At 53.2% G+C, this 23,989-nt stretch overlaps 1 protein-coding gene across 1 annotated transcript; it reads left to right on the top strand.

The window, feature by feature from the left end:
* The first annotated feature begins 81 nt into the window (after positions 1-81).
* Positions 82-21,944, top strand: EFTUD2 (elongation factor Tu GTP binding domain containing 2). The gene is made up of 28 exons (XM_079327777.1): positions 82-202; positions 459-564; positions 1,080-1,245; positions 1,707-1,785; positions 3,842-3,917; positions 4,449-4,514; positions 4,762-4,797; positions 5,580-5,670; positions 6,501-6,583; positions 7,060-7,226; positions 8,216-8,340; positions 9,886-9,949; positions 10,318-10,408; positions 11,199-11,334; positions 11,609-11,736; positions 12,778-12,971; positions 13,108-13,219; positions 13,475-13,615; positions 14,059-14,160; positions 14,637-14,719; positions 16,360-16,446; positions 16,703-16,829; positions 17,273-17,360; positions 17,693-17,811; positions 18,172-18,266; positions 19,002-19,155; positions 20,069-20,176; positions 20,708-21,944. The coding sequence occupies exons 2-28, from the start codon at positions 460-462 to the stop codon at positions 20,801-20,803; spliced, it is 2,919 nt and encodes a 972-aa protein (XP_079183903.1). The 5' UTR covers positions 82-202; position 459; the 3' UTR covers positions 20,804-21,944.
* Positions 21,945-23,989: the final 2,045 nt, after the last annotated feature.

Raw genomic sequence — 23,989 nt, 5'->3', positions numbered from 1 at the left:
GCGCTGCCCCGCTCGGCCCGCGGCCCCCGGGACCCTCCGGAACCGCAACCGGCCCCGATCCGGCACGGACCCACTCGGCGTTTCTCCGGTGGGCGCGGCGCTGGCGGCGGGCGCGGGGCGCTCTGTCGCGACAGGCGGCGAGGGCAGCCCGGGGCCTTCGGCAGCAGCGGCGCCGGGGAGAGCAGCGGCGGGAGCGGAGCAGGTGAGGGAGAGCGAGAGCGGGGCCGGAGCCAGTGAGGGTGAGGGAGAGCGGGGCCGGAGCCAGTGAGGGTGAGGGAGAGCGGGGCCGGGGCGGGTGAGGGAGAGCGGGGCCGGAGCCAGTGAGGGTGAGGGAGAGCGGGGCAGTGGCCGTGCTGGGCAGGGTCTGGGGCAGGGCCGCGCCCCCCGGTGCCTCGGGCTCGGTTCGGTCAGTGCCCCCCAGCCTCTGTGCCCCCACCGACCCTCCTCCCGCTCCGCAGCATGGACACCGACCTGTACGACGAGTTTGGGAACTACATCGGGCCCGAGTTGGACTCGGACGATGACGACGACGAGCTGGGCCGAGAGTCCAAAGACTTGGACGAGGTGAGTGCGGAGGAGGGGCAGCGACCCCCGGGGCGGGGACGGGCCCGCGGCTGCTGCTGCCCCGTGCGGGGCTGGGGACACTGAGCAGTGCCGGGGGTGGCAGTGGGCCTGGGGTTTAAAGAGTTTACAAAATCTCTTCCTGGGGTAAAGAGAGAGTTCTTGCCGGACACGCGGTGGGACTGGGGGCCCGTGGAGGGTCCGTGCCCCTTCGGGAGCCCCTCAGGAGGGAGGCAGAGCAAAACCCCACGGGCACGGGGGGAGAGGGGCTGCCCCACAGGGGAATCCTGCCGCTCTGTGCGGGGTGGGGGCTGGGTGCTGTTACCCGGGTGTGCTTCTTGTGTGTTGCTGTGTGTGGGTCGCTGTCTGTGCCCTGCAAGTGCAGGGGCTGTTCCTGCTCCAGGTGCTGTGGGAAGAGCTGCACTGCTCCTCCAGGGAGCACCTCTGTGGGTGCTGGGGCTGCACTGGGGGTCCCTTGCTCGGGGGTGACCCCAGCTGAGGGTGAGCCTTGGTTGCAGCTGGAGGATGATGATGATGATGATGACATGGGGGAGCATGATGAGGAACACCCCGGGATGGAGGTGGTGCTGCACGAGGACAAGAAGTACTACCCCACAGCAGAGGAGGTGTATGGGCCTGAGGTGGAGACCATCGTGCAGGAGGAGGACACACAGCCACTCACTGGTGAGAGGGGAGTGAGCTGTGGGGGGGGGTGGAGGGAGGAGAAGGATCTCAGTGGATCCTTGGAAAAGGGAAATAATAATATTCCCTTCTGTCCTGCCCCCTTTGGAGTCCCCTCATAACCTCAGGAACTCTGCCTGGTGTGTGCAGATTTGGATACTTGTGATTTTTGCTAATCCAAACAAGCATATCTTTGGAAGAACAGGAATCAATAGAGCCAAGAAGGCTATTTAAGGGAAAAGTAAATGCATTTAAGTGCTCTCCTTTGATGCCTATATACTGGAATGGTTTGGCTGGAAGGGCCCTGCAGTGACCATCTCCTGCAGCTTTGACAAACAGCTGAGACAATCTGTCAGCCTGAAAACTGAGGGCTTGTTGGCAAAGCAACAATTCCTGGGGGCCATTCCTGACTCTGCTGGTTCAGGGGCTCTGGGAAGAGTTTGTTGTTCTTTCTCTTGTTTCAGAGCCCATTATTAAACCTGTGAAAACCAAGAAGTTCTCCCTGATGGAACAGACACTGCCAGTTACTGTCTACGAGATGGAGTGAGTGTGGGGCTGGGGGAGGCAGATTTGGGGGCTCTGGCTTGGTGTCTTACTGACCCAGCACAGACCTGAGAGCAGCCAATTCCTGAATTCTGAACCCAAAACAAGAGGAGGTGCAGGACCATTTCACAGACATTCTCCCTCCCCACCAGCAGCACAGGGTGGGGTTCAATACCAAAGGGGAATCTCACCTCAGGTACTGAGATCAAGCTCCATAGCAACAGCTTGTGGCTCAGGAAATGTTCTGGGAATGGTTTGGGTTGCAAGAGACCTTAAAACCTGCCCAGTCCCATCCCTGCTATGAGCAAAGACATCTTCCACTATCCCAGGGTGCTCCAAGGCCTTGGACACTGCCAGGGAGGGAACAGCCACAGCTTCTGTGGCCAACCTGTTAAATATCCACCTAGTCAGAGTGTAGCACACATCATTTTGGGACATATTGATCCCAGTCTCAGATTAGGTCCCACCTATTGCAGTTTCCATTGGGAATTTTTGTGCTGCTGGGTGAGTGCTGAGTGCTGTGCAGTCAGCAGGACACTGCAGCTGTGCTGGGTGGGTCCCAAAGCAGCTTCTTGGACACCAGGGCTGGCAGAAAACCTCCTGGGAAAAATTCCAAATGCATTTTAAATTAGAGATGTAATATCTCAAATGAGTTTTCTGTGGAATAAGAACCATCCTTTGCTATTTCTGCTAAAAGTCTGATGTTGGAGCAGTGTCTGCACTGTGGTGGGCAGAGGGTCTCTGTCCCTGTATGTGCAGTTTGTGTGTGTGTTGTGTCTCTTTGGCATGAGCAGATGGAGCTGTGGGAGTCTTGTGGGGCTCATCTCTCCACTCACCACTTTGTGGCCTGTCAGGGCTGTTCCCAGTGTAAATGTTCATCTCCAGGTGTGGGTGCCAGCTCTGCTGTGGCTGAGCAGCAGTTCCCTGGTGCTGGCCAGTGCCTCTGCCTGGCACCAGCACCTCGTGTTTTGCAGAGCATGTTCCTGGAGCTGCTGTTCACTCAGGGTCCCTCAGCTGCCCAGGGCTGTGCTTGGTGCCTTCAGCAGAGCTGGAGCAGAGCCCAGCAGCTGCTGGGGCTGCTTTTTCTCAGCCTTTTTCTGGCTCAGTCCCTGACCTGGGCTCTGTGTTATCCACCACTTCCCTGATCCCTGTATGCTCTGCTCACTCCATTTGTAATTAATTCATTTTACTCCTGTTTGTTGATATAAATGGTTAGGATGAGCCAATTCCTTGTGGGATGTAGCCAGAAACCTGCAAGCATGCTATTGATTTCCCATTTAGCCTTATTTTCAGACCAATTAGGAAGGTTTTAATCGGGGTTAGTATTGATTGCTGTATTTTTTAGCTCTTAATCAAAACGTTTTACATTTTCACTGTTGCACTAGTGAAAATTTAATCTGTTTAAAAAGGAAATTATTTGACAGCACTTATTCTCTGCAGGCCTCTGGCAGTGGCTCCATGTTTTATAGCCTCCCATTATTTTTTAGGGGTGGTAATTTAGGATCTCAATTATCTTTTGGCCAGCATCCATCCAGAAGTGACCAGCTCATCATTACCCAGCTCAGCTGCTGATTTGAAATAGACTTAATTCCTTGAGTCCCTGGAATGTCACTGTTTTAAGACTTGAAAATCAGAATTAATTGTCTGTGGAGCCCCTGGCTGCTTTCAAAGCTCCATGGGGTGCTTGTTATCCAGCACCACGATTTACCTACCTGCCTGCCATGGTTTGAGTGCAAGTGCTTCATCTTCTGAGTACATGGGTGTGATTTTTGCTCCAGCACTGACTAGAAGACAAGAAAAATATTCAATAATATTCCATTGCTGGCAGCTTTACCAGCTCTGTATCCTCCCACCCACTGCCATCTGTCTGGGACTCCAACTCTCTTGTCCTCCCCATCTGGAAAGTGGGATTCTTCCTCCGCAGGGCATTGGCAGAATAAAAGTTTGGCAAGGATTCAGGGGGCACCTTGGATAGAAAATGTAGCTAAAAAGCAGCACCTGCTTTTCTTAGACACAGCAGAAGCCTCCAACAGCCTTTTGTGTTTTGTTCCTGCAGTTTCCTGGCAGATCTGATGGACAACTCGGAGCTGATCCGGAATGTGACTCTGTGTGGGCACCTGCACCATGGCAAGGTGCTGTGAATATCCAGGAGGAGTGGTGGTGACCTGTCTGGTTGCTTTGCCAGCCCTCCTGGCCCTTGCTTCTCTGCAGCAGCACCTTCTGCACCTCCTGCTCCTGCACTTATTTGTAGAATTCAAGGATGGGTTGGGTTGGAAGGACCTTAAAGCCCATCCAGTCCCACACCTGTCACAGGCAGGGACACCTTCCACTATGCCAAGGTGCTTCAAGTCCAGCCTGGCCTTGGACATTCCCAGGGACCCAAGGGCAGTCACAGCTTCTCTGAGCAGCCTGTGAGGGTCTCACCACCCTCACAGGGAGGAATTCCTTCCCATTATCCCATGAAACTCTGCTTTCCTCCAGCCTGAGGCCATTCCCCCTTGTCCTGGCTCTACGTTTCCCTGCGAAATTTGTAAATTTTTGTGTATGTTAAATTTGTAGGTTTTACAATAACCTGCTCAGCGTGCTCTGTGCTGCTGCTGCAGGGATGGGGCTGTGTTGTGTCTGTCTGAAGGGAGGCACCTCCTATCTCTGCTCTTTTCCAGACGTGTTTTGTTGACTGCCTGATAGAACAGACACACCCAGAAATCCGGAAGCGCTACGATCAGGATGTGAGTGACTGGGGAATTGCTGCTCTGGAGGGCACAGAGTGCCTTGTACACCACAAGGAGGGTGACAGTGCATGGGGACAAGGTGGTTCAGAGACTGGAATGTAGGATTGGGATGCCAGAACTGAGTCCTGATTCTCCTCCTGTCCCTTACTTGTCACCTTAGTGATGTGTCACAGTTACTGTGTCCTGCTTCAAACTGAATGTCTGATACCAAAATGTGAGACTGATTTTTGTTTTGCTTTTGCAGCTCTGCTACACAGATATATTGTTCACAGAGCAGGAGGTGAGTGGTCTTGTACTGATTTTATCCAGTTGTCTCATGCTTTACTCACAGTTGTTGTAGGCAGTTTCCTCGTCCATTTTAGTGCCTTTCTGTGTCTTCCACATTTTGGTTATTTTCTTTATCAATAAAACAATCTGCTCCTCTTGTTTGCTTCAGGAAGATTCCTGATCTAAATTCCTTCCCTCATCTCCATGTGATTTTATAAGCTGTGTAACGTTAACTCTACAGCAGAGTCACCCCTGTCTGGGGGTAGTTCTCACTTTTCTTTGAGAGAAAAAGGAGGAAGGGGCTTGCAGCAGTGGTAAAAACTTACTTCAAAATAAATACATTTTCCTTGTTTTCCTTAGCTCTGACTCCATGTGGTTGGGTATGAGTTGGAATGTTATTTTGTCTCATGACCATAACAATCCTTTGAAGCATTTTTGTTTTCTCTTCTTAATGTTTTACTTTATACTCTGTGTGATCAAATCTTGTGCTTTGAGGTGTAACTTGGTGGCAGCAGAGGGTGAAAGCACAAACAAACACCCACATTCTGTCTCAGGTGTTGCCTGTAGTACCTCTTCAGCTGAAATCAGGTGTGGAGGGTGCAGTAGTGGCTCACCAGTCTAACCAGTATAGATGGGAGAGCTGGGCTGGGTATTTTGGTGATTTCAGGTTATTAGTCTCTTCTAGATGATTGTTTACTTCTTTCCATCTTTCTGAGTTTTCTTTGATCTTCGACATGTGTACATGGTGATCCTTTTGTTTATTTTTACCTGTAATCCTGGTTTCCTGTGTTTCAGAGGGGGGTGGGGATCAAGAGCACCCCAGTGACGATTGTTCTCCCCGACACCAAAGGGAAATCTTTCCTCTTCAACATCATTGACACTCCAGGTGATTCTGCAGTCCTCAAAATCCTGCTGTGGGAAGCATTTAACTTTGTTTTGTACTTTTTTATAGCTGATTCCAGGCTAGTCCTGAGCCTTCAGCTAGGTTCATTCCTGTGGAGTCAGTCCAGCAGTACTGACCCATAATCACCCAGGATGGTTTGGGGTGAAGGAACCTTGAAGTCCATGGGCAGGGACAAGTCAGGCTCATGTTTGTGATTAGCTGGCCTGACTGGGGGCTGGTGAGGCTGAAAAGGTGTTTCACTCAAGTAGCACAGGTAGAATTTCCTTTCCCAGGTATTGCCATGTGCAGGGGGACCCTGCTTTACTTAAATGCTGTTGCCCCCCAGTGAGACTCAGCAAATTCCTCAGGCCTCTGACAGGCTGTTGTGGATCACAGATCAACTTGGAAGAAACTTTAGGGAAGAAGGTCTTGGGACACATCTGCTGAGTGACAGCTCAGGATGAGGGAGGTTAGAGCACAGGAGGAGGCTGGGGGGAGGCATCTGTTGACTTTGAGAAGAAATCTTCCTCCTTTTCCCCAATTACTTGCACAGACCTGTGAGAAAAACAGTCACAAGTGTGAAGAGAAGTGCCAGTTAAACAAGTTGTGTGCATTCTCAAAAATCAGCATTAGAGCTGAGTCTAAATCCCCTTGGGCAGCTCTGGCAGCTGCTGCCAGGTCCCGTCTGAGGAGGAACCATCTCCAGTCTGCCTCTCTGGGTACAGAGAGCAACAGAACAGTCTGCAGAGCCCCACAGCTCCCCAGCCTGTGTGCTGCTGCTGCACCAGGGCTCAGTGTGCTTCTCACTGCCCCCCTCTGTGTGGTTTTTGAAGGTCATGTGAATTTTTCTGACGAGGTGACAGCCGGCCTTCGCATCTCGGATGGCGTCGTGCTCTTCATCGACGCGGCCGAGGGGGTGAGTGCCCCCTTCCCCTGGGCCTTACAGCCCTCCCTCCCCCCCTGGAGTCTGCTCCTGCCTTAGCATGAGGGCCTGCATGGCTTCAGCTGTCTGGGCTGAAGGGTTTTTGGAGGACGTTTTGGGAAGTGATGTTTTCCATCTGAACAGGCAGCCAAGCCTCTGGCTGCTGTGCCCAGGCTGCTGTGATGCTGTGGCCTGTAGGCTGATTGTCTGACTTGTGTGCATCTCCATCCTCATGATACCTAAAACTGAGCAGGTTATTTATGTCAGAGATGTCCACAGGGTTGGATTCAAGCAATTTGGTTGAGTTAGCACCTATTTCTGAATTTCAGGAGGATTAGATGATTGCTGTTTGCTGAGCTTGGGCTTTTCTCCAGCCTGGCAGCAGAGTGAGGGTCACTGGCTGGCTCTCATGCCCCAGAGAGCATTTTGTGGAGGTTTTCCTGGGGCTCTGAGCTCACTGCTCCCCACAGGTGATGCTGAACACGGAGAGGCTGATCAAGCACGCGGTGCAGGAGAGGCTGGCAGTGACTGTGTGCATCAACAAGATTGACAGACTCATCCTGGAGCTGAAACTGCCCCCCACAGATGCTTATTACAAACTCAGACACATTGTGGATGAAGTTAATGGTCTGATCAGGTGAGGGTGCTTGTGGTGTTGCATTGCTAGTGCTTGCTGCCCTGTCCCATGGCTCTCTGTGAGCCCTGCATGTGCCTGAAAACATCAGTTTGTCTCTTGATGTGTTGGGTCATAGAAAATGGGCCAGGAAGAGCCACTGGAAGATCATCTCAGCTCATACATTGAGTTAAGCAGGATTGCCTCTTCCTGGCAAACTCCAGGGGATTTTATTTCCCTGCCCCATTCATTTTTTCCTCCATTAAAAAGTAGAGAAAGTGGACATATGACCAGAGCAGGGAATTTGTGCTCCCAAATGTCTCAAATGAAATGATCCAGGTTGTATCCCAAATTAGGGGTTGACATGTATCAAAGCTTCTAAGTACTTGCTACAAAAGTAAAAGAGGATTTACTGTCCCAACTCCTAAACAAGGATTATGATACTGGCAGTCCAATCTCCTTGACAGCCCTGCTCAAGAAGGGAGGGACATCTCAGTAGCTATGCATTGTTTCTCTGGGTTCTTCTGCATCCAGGGATTTTTAAACAGCATTCAGTCCTTCAAGTGTGTGTGGATTTGCACAAGTTCTGCTCAGTGTGTGCTGGCATCAGGCAGCTGGGAGCAGTGTAATTCACCCTGCCTAGCATGGCTGTGAACTCATTGAACCTGTTTGGATTAAATTATATCCCTATGTTATCTTTTCCCTTACTTGGTTGACCAACTTGGCTGCTTTTTTAGGGGAAGAAAAATTATCCCAGATAAGAAATCTGAAGCATTTGTGCTGGTAACTTTTTAGTTCTGGAATCTTTAAATCTTTGCATTAATGCTTTGAAGTTTATAGGCAGAAAATGTTCCTGACCCTGAGATTCTGATGGCAAGCAAGCTGGAGACTGTTTAAAGATGCTTTTTGGCAATGCAGACTCCTTGCCTGTCATTACTGTAGGGTGTGGGAAGTGGGTTGAAGTGTCTTCTTTGGTTCATAACATTGATTTGGTTTTATTTTTCTCCTCTCAGCATGTATTCCACCGACGAGAACCTCGTGCTGTCTCCCCTCCTGGGGAACGTGTGCTTCTCCAGCTCTCAGTACAGCATCTGCTTCACACTGGGGTCTTTTGCAAAGATTTATGCAGACACATATGGTGAGGATTAGCCAGAAACCTGGTGCACTTCAACATCTCATTTCCCAACCTTTCTTGTGGAGGTTTTCTGAGCTGTTCAGCTTCCCCTGCACATGGCCAGTGTTTGTGTTCTGGAATTGCTGAGAGTTGAGTCGTGCTGCAGAGCTGAGCCTCGGGGGTTAAAAAGCAGAAACACAGTTTTAGCAAGATATTTTCTCCTGATAAATGTTTCTTGAGTCAGAAGCCAAGAATTTTTTCATACCCTAAGCAGAAATAACAAGCAGTTGAAGGCAGGTGTGTGTGTGTTGTGCTTTGCCTCTTGTCAGCAGCTCAGGAGTGAAGCAGTTAAGCTCTTCCTGCCTTTTCCCAAAAGTCCAAGGCTCAGCTGCAGCTGGGCACAAGCTTCGCCCACAAGGTTTTGCACTCTTGCCCTCTTTCTTTTTTAAGAAACTGTCTTTTTCTGGCTTGGATTTAATTTTCTGCTCCCCAGGTGCCCACTCAAGGCAGTCTGCCATGTGTAGCAGTGGGCTCTATGCTGGCATTAGCAGCTGCACAGCCCAGATTTTTGAAGTCCCCCACTGGGGAATTTGGGGATCTGTAGGAGCTGAGAGCAGGGGAAGAAGAGGTTGTAAAGCAGCTGGGCCAGCTCTTGCAGAGAAGTTGGCCTGAGGGAGGATGAAGTTGTAGAGGTCAGGGACTGATGGTGTCAGGATTGTCACGTGTCCTCAGAGTTTGGAGCAATAAATGAGCTCCCTGAGTGTCACAGCATTAACTCAGAGTTTGCTGGGGTGAGACCCCTCCTTGGGGGGCTCAGGACAGCACAGTTGGCAGCAGATGCCAACCAGGTGGGGAAGGCAGGAGCTGAATAGGTGCTTGGAGTTGGGAATAGTGGATTCTGATCACCAGGAGTTGTATGTGCAGCCACCACATGTCAGTTAAGATGAATTAGAGCAGTGTCAGTGTCCAGACTACAGCCACCAAGAAATTCCTTGTGTTTGCACATCTGCCCACAGCAAATGCTGGTTTGGAACCTGCTGTGGGTTCTCACCCTGTTCTGGTTTTTGCAAATTCACCATGACAGCCACTGGACCTTCAGCACTGGGTGTTTGGCTGTGTTCTCCCTGAGAAAGGAGCCTGGAGATGTTCAGCAGGGTGCAGAACCTGCAGGGCTGAGGGGTGGAGCCCCATTCCTGCACCTTGGCACTGCAGCAGCAGTCACAGCATTCCCATTTGGAAGTGCAGCAGATGTGGCTGGGCTCCTGCAGCACTCCCCAGCCCTGACCCTGTGGGTAGCAGAGAGCTGAGTGTTTTTGGGAAGCCAGGCTGTGCACTGCAGTGTCCCTGGGCTGCTGGGGATGCCCCCACTGGACTCTTCCTGCTCATCTCTGGTCTCCCCAGGACAGCACTTAATCTTTCACTCAGAATTGGGATGAGGCATTCACTCATCAGCATCAGTTCATTAAATTGAATCCTCAGGCTTGTTTTAAAAGCTGAAAAATAAAGATTTATATGTTAAGAGAGAAGCAGTGATATCTGAGGGACTTTTTAATTTGCTTTTTCCTTTAGGAGACATCAATTACCAGGAGTTTGCAAAGCGGCTTTGGGGCGACATCTACTTCAATCCGAAGACGTAAGAACTGTGTTTAAATGTCTTTGTGTTGCTTTTTCCCTGGGTTTTTTTCCCTCCTTTCCCTGTCAAATGTGGACTAGATGACCACCCAAGGTCACTCCTGATCCTATGATCCTGTGTTGGAGTTGTATCTGGGAAGGGTTGAGTCAGGCCTCCTGCCCAATGTGAATCCACATGGTCCTCCTGAATCCCACAAGCAGGAGCAGAGAGGCTCCTCTGGCCTTCATTTGGAGTAAGCCTCTCCCATGTGTCTCTGACAGCTTCCTAGGGGATTGGGAGGGAGAAGAGGAGAAGCTGGGAGGAGCAGAGGCTGTGTAGGGTGCTGGCAGGCTGCAGTTCCTGCTCCTCACCTCTCTGCTCTCCAACAGCCGCAAGTTCACCAAAAAGGCCCCGACCAGCAGCTCCCAGCGCAGCTTCGTGGAGTTCATTCTGGAGCCCCTGTACAAGATCTTGGCTCAGGTCTGTGGTGGGTCATTCTCCCTCCCACAGCTCCAGGCAGGAGCAGCTGGATGTTGGCTGGGCACTGGGTGGTGGCTGGGGGTCTGGTCCTGTCCTGTTCTGTAGCACAGGATGGGCTTGGGGCTGCAGAGCAATTATTTCTTGTGAATGCAGTGCCATATTTGCAGTGAGTAGAGCAGTCCTTACTCTTCCTTGTGTGCTCTGATAGCAGCCAAGGGACAATGCTGAGACTTGGAGCACAAGTCAGATGAGGATGAGTGGAGGGGAGGCTCAGCCTGGAGAAAAGGAGGCTCAGGGGGCTTTCTTGCTTTCTACAACTCCCTGACAGGAGGGGGCATCTGGAGGTGATTGGGCTCTGCTCCCAGGGAACAGGGACAGGACAAGAGGAAATGGCATCAGGTTGTGCAGGGGGAGGTTTAGATTGGAGATTAGGAAAAATTTCTTTGACCAAAGGGAAGGAATGATTGTCCAGTCCTGGCACAGCTGCCCGGGGCAGGGGTGGAGTCACCATGCCTGGATGGACTTAAAAGCCATGTAAATGTGGCACCTGGGGACATGATTTAGTGGTGGCCTTGGCAGTGCTCAGGGAATGCTTGGACTCAATGATCTTAGAGAGCTTTTCCAGCCTTAATGATTCTACAATTCTGTAATTTGACTCATCTGATGTGAGCTCTAAACCAGTGCAGGTCCAGAGCGCTGTAGGTGGTGGCTGGTGTTTGATACTGCACTGGGCAGTTACTGACTGGGACCCCCCACAGTGAACCTGAGAGTGGGACTTGTTGTCTTGCAGGTGGTGGGGGATGTGGACACAACCCTGCCCAGGACTCTGGATGAACTTGGCATCCACCTGACCAAAGAGGAATTGAAACTGAACATCCGGCCCCTCCTGCGGCTCGTCTGCAAGAAGTTCTTTGGGGAGTTCACAGGTACAGGCTGTTTGTCTTCCCCTCCACAACCCTTCCTCTATCCCCTCTCCTCACACCAAGAGTTGAGGGTTATATTTTGGCCAAGGAGTGCTAGCTTGCACAGATCCTGCTGTTTCCCAAATCTAAGCTATGACACCACTTGTCCACAGGACAGCCTTAGACACTGCTCACCTCTCCCCTGCTGCTGTGGCTGTTGCAGTCACCATAGCTTTGCCTTGTTTTTATGGAGTCCATTTCTGGTTCACCCTGTCCTCACCAATTGTTCTTGTTCCAGGCTTTGTGGACATGTGTGTGCAGCACATTCCCTCCCCAAAAGTGGGGGCCAAGACAAAAATTGAGCACACCTACACGGGTGGTGTCGACTCCGACCTGGGGGAGGCCATGAGCGAGTGCGACCCTGACGTAAGGAAACTCCTCTGTTTGCTCTGAGCATGCAAAACCAAGGCCAGCAGGCTCTGCTGCCCCTGCCCTGCCAGGGCAGCTGCCTCCCAGCCAGCTATCTGCACAGATTTGACTTGCAGCACTCTGAAACCTCTCATCTGATGCTGGAACAAATCTCTTCACTCCAAGGAGCTTCAGCTGCCTGCCAGGGCAGCCCTGGAGAGAGGGAATTGTTTCACAGTGTTCAGAGAAGAACAGGACTAGGTCAGGACTCCAGAGCATGTGGGAGCTGCAGGGTGGTTTTATGTCCTTTTGCAGTCTTTTTGTTCCTTTTCCTTGAAGTTTGTTTCTCTCTCCAAACTCTAAAACACTGCATGGTGCTGATAAAAATAACCCTGTGTTAGTTAGTCAGCACCTTTCCTCTCCCAGCCCTGCAAACCCTTCCTCCTCCAACAGCTTGCACTGAGCTGTCATTCAGAGTTGTCTGGAGCCACCAACGCCAGCAGCTGAGTGAGAAATTTGCCTGTGACTTTTGCTCTGATGTCTGCAGAGAAAATTAATCTCTTTTTTTAATGAGTTGTGATTATCCATATAAAACTCCACAGTGGTGACTGTCACCACATCACCAGTGTGGAGTGACCGTGTGGAAGGTCCAGTGATCTCTGGAACCTGTGACTTTGGGGGGCTCAGGTGCTCTGCCCTGAGCAGGTTTGCAGGCCAGCAGGTGACATTTTTCCTCATGGCTTTGTCCCAACCACCATTTGCTGCTCTACAAGAGTAAGGGCAGGAGCTCCAGAGCAGTCCACCAACAGTAATTCCAGGGCTTTCCACAAAGGGCAAGGAGATGTAGGGCTTACAGTGGCAGGAACTGAATGATTTGGCAAATCAAAACAATTATTTCTGAATTCCAGCCCATTAATCCCTTTTATCCACAAATCATGGAATATTCTGAGTTGGAAGAGATCCACAAGGATCATCAAAGTCCAGTCCTGCCAGGTCTGTGTCTATTCCTTGATTGTGTTTTGAAAGAATCTCATTTCTGTCTCTCTGTGTCACGGGAAGGGTCCCTTGATGTGTCACACAACCAAGATGTACAGCACTGATGATGGTGTCCAGTTCCATGCCTTTGGCAGGGTGCTCAGTGGCACCATCCATGCTGGGCAGCCTGTGAAGGTCCTTGGGGAGAACTACACCCTGGAAGATGAGGAGGATTCCCAGATCTGCACCGTGGGACGCCTCTGGATCTCGGTTGCAAGGTACGGAAAGCTCTGGCAATGTCCTCATTGGGGAGGAGTCAGGTGAGGGACTGGGAGGGAGGGAGGACTGCCACAGAGAGGGAGGAGGAAGGTGCTGGAAGGTCTGAGGCTGCACTGGTGCTCTCCTGCCTTTCAGGTATCACATTGAGGTGAACAGGGTTCCTGCTGGTAACTGGGTGCTGATTGAGGGCGTGGACCAGCCCATAGTGAAGACAGCGACTGTGACGGAGCCTCGGGGCAATGAGGAGGTACTGAGAGCCTGGCTGGCATTGCTCAGCCTTCCAGGGAGGCAAGGTGGTGGGGTACAGTCCAAAAGCTCCCCTGGTGGGGTCAAAAAAATCCCTCTTTAGGGACTGTTTACCCTCTTTAGCTGAGACTAAAAAATCTGACATGGTGCCAGGGCACAAGAGCTGCTGAGGGATAGAGCAGAGCTTTCCATGCTGTGTGTTACCCTGAGGATGTGCAGGAATGTGGTTTTAGCTCTTTGTTCTCTCTGCTTCTAGGCTCAGATCTTCCGTCCCTTGAAGTTCAACACCACATCTGTTATCAAAATAGCTGTGGAGCCAGTGAACCCCTCAGAGCTCCCCAAAATGTTGGATGGTCTCCGCAAAGTCAACAAGAGCTACCCCTCACTTACAACTAAGGTACTGCTGGGGGCAGTTGGATTAGATGATTTCCTGAGGTCCCTTCCAGCTTTCACTGTTCTGTGGCTCTGTGTGTGTGGCTGTTTCCAGCCAGTGCTGGGGGCAGCCTCTGGGCTGATCTTCAAAATAATCAGGGTTGTTACCGTAGGTTGTTATGTTTGTGGTTCTTTCCATGCTATTTCAGTTGATCTCATAAATTATGTAGAAATAGCAGAAAAGTGTAAATCCAGCAGAAAAATACACACCCTGCTGTGCCAGGGAAGCAGCTTTCTGCAGAACCCAGCAGCAGTTCCTCCTGGGAAAGGCTGTGGGAGCTTTCCTTGGGGTATTCTGACTCTAACAAGTGTCTTTAAGGCTGATCCTTCCTCAGGCTTGAGTAGGAGCCTGGAAGGCAAGAGCTGTGAGCAGGGGGCTGCCAGCTGAATCCCTCTGCTGTGTTCCAGGTGGAAGAGTCTGGGGAGCACGTGATCCTGGGAACAGGAGAGCTGTACCTGGACTGTGTGATGCACGATCTGAGGAAGATGTACTCCGAGATCGACATCAAGGTGAGGCAGTGAGAGAGGCATTTTCCTGCTGGAAACCCTGGACAGGCTTTTGGTCCCCTCTCTCAGAAGGATGAGAAAAAAAGCCTACCCAAACATGCAGCATGGATTTTGTCACATTCCTGTAAAAGTAAAAAAGGCTGTGAGGGTGTAAAAGGGCCTCTTACAGCCTGACTGTCACACCGGTGGGACTGAGACTGCACATTGCCTTGGAGAGGAGTTTTCCATATTCCAGCCTTCCCCTGTGCTTCAGCCATTGCCTGACTAGCATCAAATAAATAAATTGAGCAGAATTTTTCATACCTGGGATTGGATTTAAGTTTTCCTGTCTCATTTGAACACCTCAGCACTTCATACACAGCTCTAATTAAAACACTACCAGTTGAACCTGTTTTTGCTTGTAGGTGTTCAGAGGTTTCAAAGAGTCTTTTTGCAAACAAAAAGGTACTGGGAACCTTACAAACCCTTTGTTCTTTTAGGTGGCTGATCCAGTGGTGACATTCTGTGAGACAGTGGTGGAAACATCTTCCCTGAAGTGCTTTGCTGAGACACCCAACAAGAAGTAAGGGCCCTGGGTGATCTGGGCATGGGAGGGGGCACAGGGAGGGTCCATCCCATCCCAGGGGACTGTTCCCACTGGCTGTAGGCCACCAAGTGCCACATGCCTGAGTGAGCAATGTCCCACTAACCTGAGCTCCTCAGGAACACACCAGAGTCCCAGGGATGCTCCTGTGCTGTATAGGAGCTCTGAGAATGGAGGAAATAAAGACAGATCCACATCCTCCCTTTTCCCTAAGTGTCACACCTTCTCAGCAGTTCTAGGAGGTGTTCTGGGATCCTGGAGCAGGTGCCAAAGAGCCCAGTGCTGCCTTCAGTAACTCCCCCATTAATTTCATGAGCAAGAGTTAGGTTTTCTCTCATCCATATGTAATCTTGGATCTGTTCTTCCTGGTGATGCCCTGGAGCCTTGCAGCTGCTCTCATCTCCCTCCTGCAGCACCTCACAGTGCATGTGATTGGATGAGGGAGGCCTGGGAGGGAACATGGGGAGATCTTTGTCTGCAGGATGTTCCCATACCTGAATTTTCAGAGAAGCCATGATCTGCTGAAGTTGGCTCCCCTGTGTGCCCCTGTGATTTTTGAATCTTTTTCCTTTCTTTACTCTGAGACAGTTCTCACCATGTTTGGCAGCCTTATTTCTGGGAGCAGAGAGGTTCCAGTCTTCACAGAATCACAGGATGGTCTGGGTTGGAAGCAACCTTAAAGACCATCCAGTTCCAAGCCCTCCTGTGGGCAGAGGCAGCTTCCACCAGGCCAGGTTTTTCCCAGTCTTAGTCAGACTTTGACCTTCTGGGCATATGGAATGACCTGTGCTGGGGACAGGCATTGGGATGCATCTGGTCAGAGCATCAGGCTCTGAGGCAGCATCTGGTGTGTCAGACATGGTTCCTAGAGACACTTTGGGCTCCCTCCTGCAGCCTTGGACAGGGCCTGGATGTGGGACAGGAGGGCTGGAGCCACCCTGTCCCTCAGCTGTTTCCTTCTGGGGCTGAACAGGCTTTGGGGAGCACTTGGGCTGTTCACAGGGACACAGCAACAGCAGTGGGTGCAGGTGGCTTCATCAACCCAACTGCATCCAAGCTGGGTGTGCAGAGAATCACAGAATCATGGATTTATTAAGGTTGGAAAAGACCCTAAATGAAGTCCAGCTGTCAACCCAATTCCACCCTCATGTTCACCACTAAACTGTGTCTACAGGTGCCACATCCACATGTTTTTTGAACAATTCCAGGGATGATGACTTCACCACTGCCTTGGGCAGCTGTGCCAGGCCTTTGCAACCTTGTCTGTGTAGAAATTTTCCCTAATATCTCACCTAAACCTCCTCTGGCTCAATTTGAGGCCACTTCCTCTCATCCTGTCCCTATTCCTTGGGAGCACAGTCTGACCCCCACCCTGGCTGCACCCTCCTGTCAAGGAGTTATGGGGAGACAGAAGTTTCCCCCTGAGCCTCCTTTCCTCTCAGCTGATTCTCCCAGCTTTCTCAGCTGCTCCTGGTGCTCCAGATCCTTCTCCAGCTCTTTTACCTTCCCTGGGCACATCCCAGCCCCTCCATGTCTTTCTTGCAGTGCAGGGCTGCCAGTCCCTGTGCTCTTTACTCCCATTTCCATCACTGTGGCTGATGGTGCCTGTCTCTCCTCAGGAACAAGATCACCATGATTGCTGAGCCCCTGGAGAAGGGGCTGGCAGAGGACATTGAGAATGAAGTGGTGCAGATAACATGGAACAGGTATGAGTGATCTGGGGGTGCAGGAATCCAGCTGGAAGTAAATAACTGGGGGAAAAGGGAATGCTGGGATCTGCAGGGTGCACAGTATCAGGCAGCAGCCTTTGGGCAGGGATCCTGGTTTGGTTTTCCTGCCAGCCAGTCTGTGAGCATCTCTGGCTGAGACTATTTTGTGCCTGAAGGGAACAGGGTTGTAAATACATAGTGAGTGCAGGTTGGATTCTTGTTTCCTAAAGCTTCTTCCCTTTCTCTCTATCAGAAAGAAGCTGGGTGAATTCTTCCAGACCAAATATGACTGGGACTTGCTGGCTGCCCGTTCCATCTGGGCCTTTGGGCCAGATGCCACTGGCCCAAACATCCTGGTAGATGACACACTGCCCTCAGAGGTGAGGAGTGGGGGCCACCCTTCAGTGAAATCTGTCCTGTGGTGCCAGGAGGTGCCCACTCCTCCCAGAATTTTCAGCAAGGCCCTGGTGCCTTTGGGGTGCTCCCTGTTTGCCACAGCTCAGAGCTGCTGCACTTTCCCCACCACGGTCCCACGATGTTAGCAGGTCACCTGTTACTTTGCAGGTGTTGCTGTTTAGGCCAACATTTGCAGCTAATGGCCTTGCCTTTCAGGATCCACCAAAATGTGGACTCTTAATTCATAGCTCTGAAAATTACATAGTGCTGATGCTCTTGAGCTGTGAGAGGGAGAGGTGGACACTGGGGGCATGGGGGGACCCTGCTGCTCTTTTGGAAAGTGGCTTTTAAACACTAGGTGTTACTGGCTGTGATGAGGTGTGGTCTCTGAAGCTATCTGTCTGTCTGTCTGTCTGTCTGTCTCTAGGTGGACAAGTCTCTGCTGGGCTCAGTGAAAGACAGCATCGTGCAGGGCTTCCAGTGGGGGACCAGGGAAGGGCCCCTCTGTGATGAATGTAAGTGGGACCTGTGGGAGATGGAGATGATGGGATTGAGAGATGAAAGAATTTAACCAGCTTTCAGGTGTCCCAGGCTAGGCTGATCTTGGAACAGCCTGGTCTAGTGGAAAGTGTCCCTGCCCTTGGCAAGGAGCTGGACTAGATCAGCTCTGAGGCTCCTTCCAACCCAAATCACTCCATGATTCTGTGATCTGCAGGGTTCTGACGTGGTCATTCCCTGCTGGAATTAAATTTAGGAGAGCTGCTGGTGGCTCTGGGCATCTGGGGACGTGGTTGGTGCTGGCAGAGAACATCCCCCGGGGTCACTGGCTGTCATTTCTCCCCGGCAGTGATCCGCAATGTGAAGTTCAAGATCCTGGACGCGGTGATTGCCCAGGAGCCCCTGCACCGGGGCGGGGGGCAGATCATCCCCACGGCCCGCAGGGTGGTCTACTCTGCCTTCCTCATGGTGAGCTTTGCCTGGGGCTGGGGCACAGACTCACTCACCCAGCAGTGTCTGCAGGCCCCTGGGGCTGGCACACGAATCCTACAGGCCTGTGTTCCAGCCTGGATGGAAACTGGTGTGCATCTGCTCGCTCTCCCCTTCTTGCTCCTGCTGGGCTTGCTGGGGAGGGTGGGTGTTGGGGAGGGGGAGCTGTGTGACTCGTGCCCACAGGGAGAAAAGATCCTTTCAGTGTTTATGTTGGTTTGGGCAGCCGTGGGGCAGCAGGAACCCTGTGATGTTGTCAGGTGCTGGGTTTGACCAGAGAACTGGAGCTGTGCTGGTGCTGCAGGAGGCTCAGTGGCTCATGTCCCTGTCCCCTCACAGGCCACCCCTCGCCTGATGGAGCCCTATTACTTCGTGGAGGTGCAGGCTCCTGCTGACTGTGTGTCTGCCGTGTACACGGTGCTGGCCCGCCGCAGGTGAGCTGCTCCTGCTGCCAGCACTGGGGTTTGCAGAGCAGCAGGGGTGGGGTCTGGGCTGCTGGAGAATTCCACACTCCTGGCACTGGTGCAGAGGGTGAAGTCTCCCATGAAGTGACAGTTGGAAGCTTCCTGACTGATCGTGGCCCCCAGCAGTGTGGGAGGGATGGGCAGGGTCACACACAGCCTTTGGGTTGTGCCTGGTTCTTCCTGAGTGTCAGAGAGGAGAATGTACAAACACTGTGCTCTGCCCTGGGAACAGGAGGGACTTGGACCTTCTTCAGTGGCTCCAGACAAGGCCAGGAAGATGTTCAGGGGGCTGGAGCCACTTCCCTGTTAAAATGGGTTGGTTCAACCTGGAGAAGAAAAGGCTCCAGGGAAACCTTAGAGCCCTTGTAATGCCTAAAGGGGCTCCAAGAGAGCTGGACAAGGGCCTGGAGTGCCAGGACAAGGGGGAGTGGCTTCCCACTGCCAAGAACAGGGTTAGATGGGGTATTGGGAAGAAATTTTTGGTTGTGAGGGTGGGCAGGCCCGGGCACAGGGTGCCCAGAGCAGCTGTGGCTGCCCCTGGATCCCTGGAAGGCCAGGTTGGACAGGAGCAACCTGGGATAGTGGAAGGTGTCCCTGCCCATGGTATAGGAGGTGGAACTGTGTGGGGTTCAAGGTCCCTTCCCACCCAGAGCAGTCCCTGATTCTGGCACACTTAAGAGGGCTGATCCTTTGACACATTTGCAGAGGCCACGTGACACAGGATGCTCCAATCCCAGGCTCTCCCCTCTACACCATCAAAGCCTTCATCCCTGCCATCGATTCCTTTGGGTTTGAGACAGACTTGAGGACCCACACACAGGGACAAGCCTTCTCTCTCTCTGTGTTCCACCACTGGCAGGTGAGTCCATGCCTTGGAGAGATGGGGAAAAGGGACAGGATCAGGCACCAGGTAGGTGCTGTCAGTGCCACAGCTCCAACAGAGCAGGAAAGCTCTGGAGAACATCCTCAGATGATCTTGGGAAGCCTTTGTGCACCAGCTGTTCCATCTCTGCCAGGACTTCCTTCCACGTCCCATCACTCCCACTCCTAGTGAGGGAGCCCTGGAAGCTGCTGCTGGCTGAGTGTCAGGGTCCTGCAGTGCCTGGGGAGAGGACATTCCCCTTGGGAGGAGGGAAACTGTTTGGGTCCACTTCATGCTCTGCAGCCTGGGCAGCAAAAGTCTTGGAGTGGGGCTTGGACTCACTGATCTGCCATAGGAAGTTTGATCTGTGGCACATTTCAGCTTTGTCTCTCAGAGGTGGTGGTTTAAACCTGTAGGAAACAAAGTTTGGGACAAAATACAGTTCTCTGGCCACTTCTGTGTCTGGGGCAGATCAGGTCCTGTGGGAGCCACAGCTGTGAAGTGCACAGTGGTTTGGGGTACAGCTCCATGAGAGCAGCAGCTGCAGTCTGAGCCCTGGCCTGTAAAGGATGTGTCAAAGCCCAAGGCTCAGCTCTGAAACAGTCAGCATGCCTGGTTTGTGGAGGGGGTTGTGCTGACCAGGACCTGCCTGGGTTGTTCTGTTAGGAGGTGTTCAGGGATCCTGCAGTACTCCCTGGGGAAGGGACATGTTCTTGGCTCAGGTTTCCAGCACTGTGTTACTGATTTCTCATGGCATGATCACTAGCAGTGACATGAGTTTGTGTGCCAGGAGAGCAGAAGGTGTGTTGGGGTATCTGTGGGACCCAGGGATGTTTCCTGTTGCAGTTGGGGTCTCTGGGAGGTTGCACCAGCCCCAACATCATGTTCACATCCTGGTCCTGTGTTTCAGATTGTGCCTGGTGACCCCTTGGACAAGAGCATCGTGATCCGGCCGCTGGAGCCGCAGCCAGCCCCACACCTGGCCAGGGAGTTCATGATCAAGACCAGGCGTAGGAAGGTACATCTGGGACAAATCCCTGTAGTGTCCCTCTGTCCCAGCAGCTGAGCTGGGACAGTGTTGTCCCTTGGGTGTGCCACTACCCCTCTGTGTTCCCAGAGTGATCTGATGTCCTTTGTGCCCCAGGACTTCCCCCATGCGGCCTGTCAGAGCCTGTCAGTCCCATCAGTGACTCCAGCCCAAAACAGGATCCTGTGGCCTCTGCTGAGCTCCACTCCCTCCCCTGCCCCTCTGGCCCCTCAGTGGCCTGGTGTAGCCCCCTTGGCCAGCAGAAACAGGTTTCTGTGCTGGTTTAGTGAGCTGAGCTGAGCTGAGGGGCTGCAGGGGGAGCAGAGAAAGCCAAGCCCCCCCTATGGGGAGCAGTGAGCTGGTAGATGTGCTCAGCACCAGGAGCCACTTGTGTGCAAGTTCCTGAGGGGTGTTAAATGCCTTCAGACATCTGAAATTTACTGTGGGACACAAGGTCTCTTCAGTGGGCTCTCTGGGCAGTGGCTGTATGGGGAGTAACCCTGGCTCTGTGTTACCCTGCAGGGCCTGAGTGAGGACGTGAGCATCAGCAAGTTCTTCGATGACCCCATGTTGCTGGAACTGGCCAAGCAAGATGTTGTTCTCAACTACCCCATGTGAACCTGCTGCCCTGGCATGGGGGCTGACCTGAGCCCTGGCCAGCAGCTGCTGGTCCTTCCCCATCCCTGCTTGCCCAGCCCTGGCTCCTGGAGGCTCAGGGCAGGCAAGGAGCTGCTCTTCAGTCACTTCCATGGCTGTAGAAGTCTCTATGGACCAATTGTGGGCATTCTACATATGAGGAGCAGCCCACACCCAGAGCCCTGATCCATTTTGAGTTGTTAGTCTCCAGCAATTCCCTTTGGATAGGCTCTTCCAGCACACAGAGCTGAGCAGTGTCAATATGGATTCCTGAGGACTGGGCCTCAACTGTGTCAAGCATTTCAGGCAGCTGAGAAAGGGGGGGTGCTGGGGGGGCAGTGCTTTACCAGCCTCTCCAGGTGGAGAGATGAGTGTGGCTTTGACCTTTTTGTACCCCTTTTTTGAACCCTTGTAAACGTTTAGTACAAACTTCCAGGCTGGGTTTAGTCTGATTGTGCCCAGACGTGGCAGTACTGGGGGAGGCTCTGCTTTCCCAGTGTTTCCAGTACACTGTCAGGATTTCTGCCATCCTCAGCCCCAGTTCCCCCTTGCCTCATCACTGTACCACTCCCAAGGACTCCCTGTCTCCCAGCTATCCCACTCCTGCCTGTGGTAGTGAATGGACCAGCCAGCCCAGGCCTATTTTTTTTTCCTTTCTTGCTCAGTCTTTCTGAGTTTTCAGGGGTTTTGTCAGCTGCTCATCCTCTGAGAGGTTTTTGGTGTTCCCTCTCCATTCCCTGCTCTGTCTCTCTCACTGAACTCTGCCCCAGTTCTGTCCCAAGTCTGTGCTGTGGAACTAGGGTTGATTTACATCTGGGGACATTCCTGCCCTCCCTGTCCCCTGGCTGCCCCGATGCTGCTGTGCCAAGTTTGGCTCTGGCAGCCTTGTTCATCCCACTGGGACTCCTGGGAACCTGTCTCAGGGCATCCCTGTGCTTGGAGGAGCTTGGGATGGCCCTGGGGCATCAAGACAGGGGGAGCAGAGGTTAAAGCCCAGGATAACTTCCTCCCCTACTCCCACAACCTGCCAGCTGCTGGTGGAAACTGGGAGGCACTGGGCTGACATAAGCATGGGATAGGAAGCATCCATGGGAAAGCACATCCAGCCAGCCCATCATGTGCTCTCTGTGGAAACTGGATGTTGTGGGGGATAATTCAGGCCAGTGGAGCATCAAAACCAGGGAGGGGAAGGATTTCCTGTCAGCCACATCGGGCGTGGTGCTGCCCCACCCCATTGCCCAGCAGGAAGGGAAATGAACCATGCTGGGCTGCAGCCCTATCAGCAGGCCCAGCTTATCCAGGGATGCTGTCCTGGGACCCCAGCTCTGTCACCAGGCCCAGCTTTTCCTGCTGGGCAGTGCCAGGAGAGTCTCCCTCACCTCCTACATCTGCCCTGGCACTGCAGCCTCACCCATTGCACATTCTGGCTGCGTCCTGGGGGACTCAGTGGGGCTCAATCCTGGCTCGATGCAAGCAGAATACAACCCTGGTGTCCACACGGCCACGCTGGGAGTGCTTGTCACCTCCCAGTACAGCCCAGCACCAACCTGGGCCCCCAGGGACCAGGCCAGGCATCTCCTGGAGCAAACCCCGGGCCGCTCCCCGGGCTGCAGCGGGATCGTGTCCGAGGCCGGCGGTGCTCGGTGCTGCCCTGCACGTCTCGGGGCTGGGGACGGCCCCTGGCTCCGGAGCCGAGTGCTCGGCCGCTCTGGGCGGGCTCATCGTAGGAAGCAGCCATCCATCATCCCAGCCTCGTGCTCTCCAGGGCTGGATAACGGGGCCCTGGGCACACCCGCGGGTGGGCATCGCTGCCAGTCCCACGCCTTCGGCGAGAAGAGCCCGAGCATCCTGCAATGCCCCCAGGATCGCAGCGGCGGCGGGCATCGCCCCGGCCCTCGCCCCGGAGAGGGCGTGGGAAGGAGCCGGTTCTCACGCAGGCTCTTCCCAGCGGCTGGAAAACGCTGACCCGCAGCGGGGCCGAGAGCCGCAGACCTGGCCCCTGTGAGCTGGGGACTTCCCAGGAAGCTGCCCTGGGAGTGGGGGCTTTGCGGCCAGCCCCTGCCACCAGCCCCTGCCATGTGGATGGAAATTCCCCACACAAAGGATCTGTGTGCGTGCAGGATGCCTCGAGGGATGTGCCTGCCCGGCCGTGGCACAGGTCAACTGAGGCACGTTATGTCATCTGTGACATGAGGTGGTCAAGGCTCAGCTCTGGGACATACCCCGGGGATGTGACGCCACCCTCAGCAGGGCCATCAGCAGTTAGTGACCCTGTGTTGACCCCCCCCCCCCACAGTTGTCCCCATCCCCAGGGATTTGGGAGATCCCCACAGAACATGGTCACAGAACTGTGACGCTGCGCTGTGTCTCTGTCTCCATTCTGCTCCCAGGGACCCTGACTGGAGTCCTGCTTTCCTGTCCGCATGCCCGTGTTGCTCCCAGTTTCTCCACCCTGGTCCTGGTGTCCCATTCCCACTGTCCCCACCTGCTCCCCGTGTCCCTGTGCCTGTCCTGCTCCTGATTCCTCATCCCACTCTGCTTTGGTCTCCCTGTCTCCATCCTACCCCAGTCCCTGTTCTGCTTCTCAGTGTTCCTGTCCCCACCCTATTTCTGCTCTCTCCATTTCCTTCTTGTTCCTATTGTCCCCATCACCCATTCTGCTCACAGTGCCTCCCTAATTTTCCTACTCCCCATGTCCCAATCCCCGGTCCCAGTGTCCTTGTTCCCTCTTGGTCCCATTGCCCTCATCCTGTCCCTGTTGTTCATCCTGTTTCCACTGTCCCCATCATAGTCCTGCTGCCTGTGTCCCTGACCTCATCCTGCTTGCAGTGCCTGTGTCCCTGTCCTGTTTCTGATTTCCTCATCCCACCCTTCTCCTGTCCCTATACTGCTCCCAGCATCCCTGGTTTCCACTCTGCTCCTGATGTCCCTATCCCCATCCTGCTCCTGGTGTACGTGTCCTGCTGCCCATGTCCCTGTTCCCATCCTGCTCATCCTGTTCCTCCCTGACAATGTCCTTGTTTCTGTCCCAGACCTCCACTCTGCTCTTGTCCCCACCTTGTCCCTGTCCTGTGCTCCCTACCCTGTTCCTGATGCCCTCATTCCCATTCCGCTCCAGATGTCCCCGTCTCCACATCTGTCCCAGTGTCCCCATCCTGCTCCTGTTCC

The sequence above is a fragment of the Erithacus rubecula genome, assembly GCF_903797595.1.
Source record: "Erithacus rubecula genome assembly, chromosome: 27".
NCBI classification, from domain to species: domain Eukaryota; kingdom Metazoa; phylum Chordata; class Aves; order Passeriformes; family Muscicapidae; genus Erithacus; species Erithacus rubecula.
This window is presented reverse-complemented; position numbering and strand designations above follow the sequence as displayed.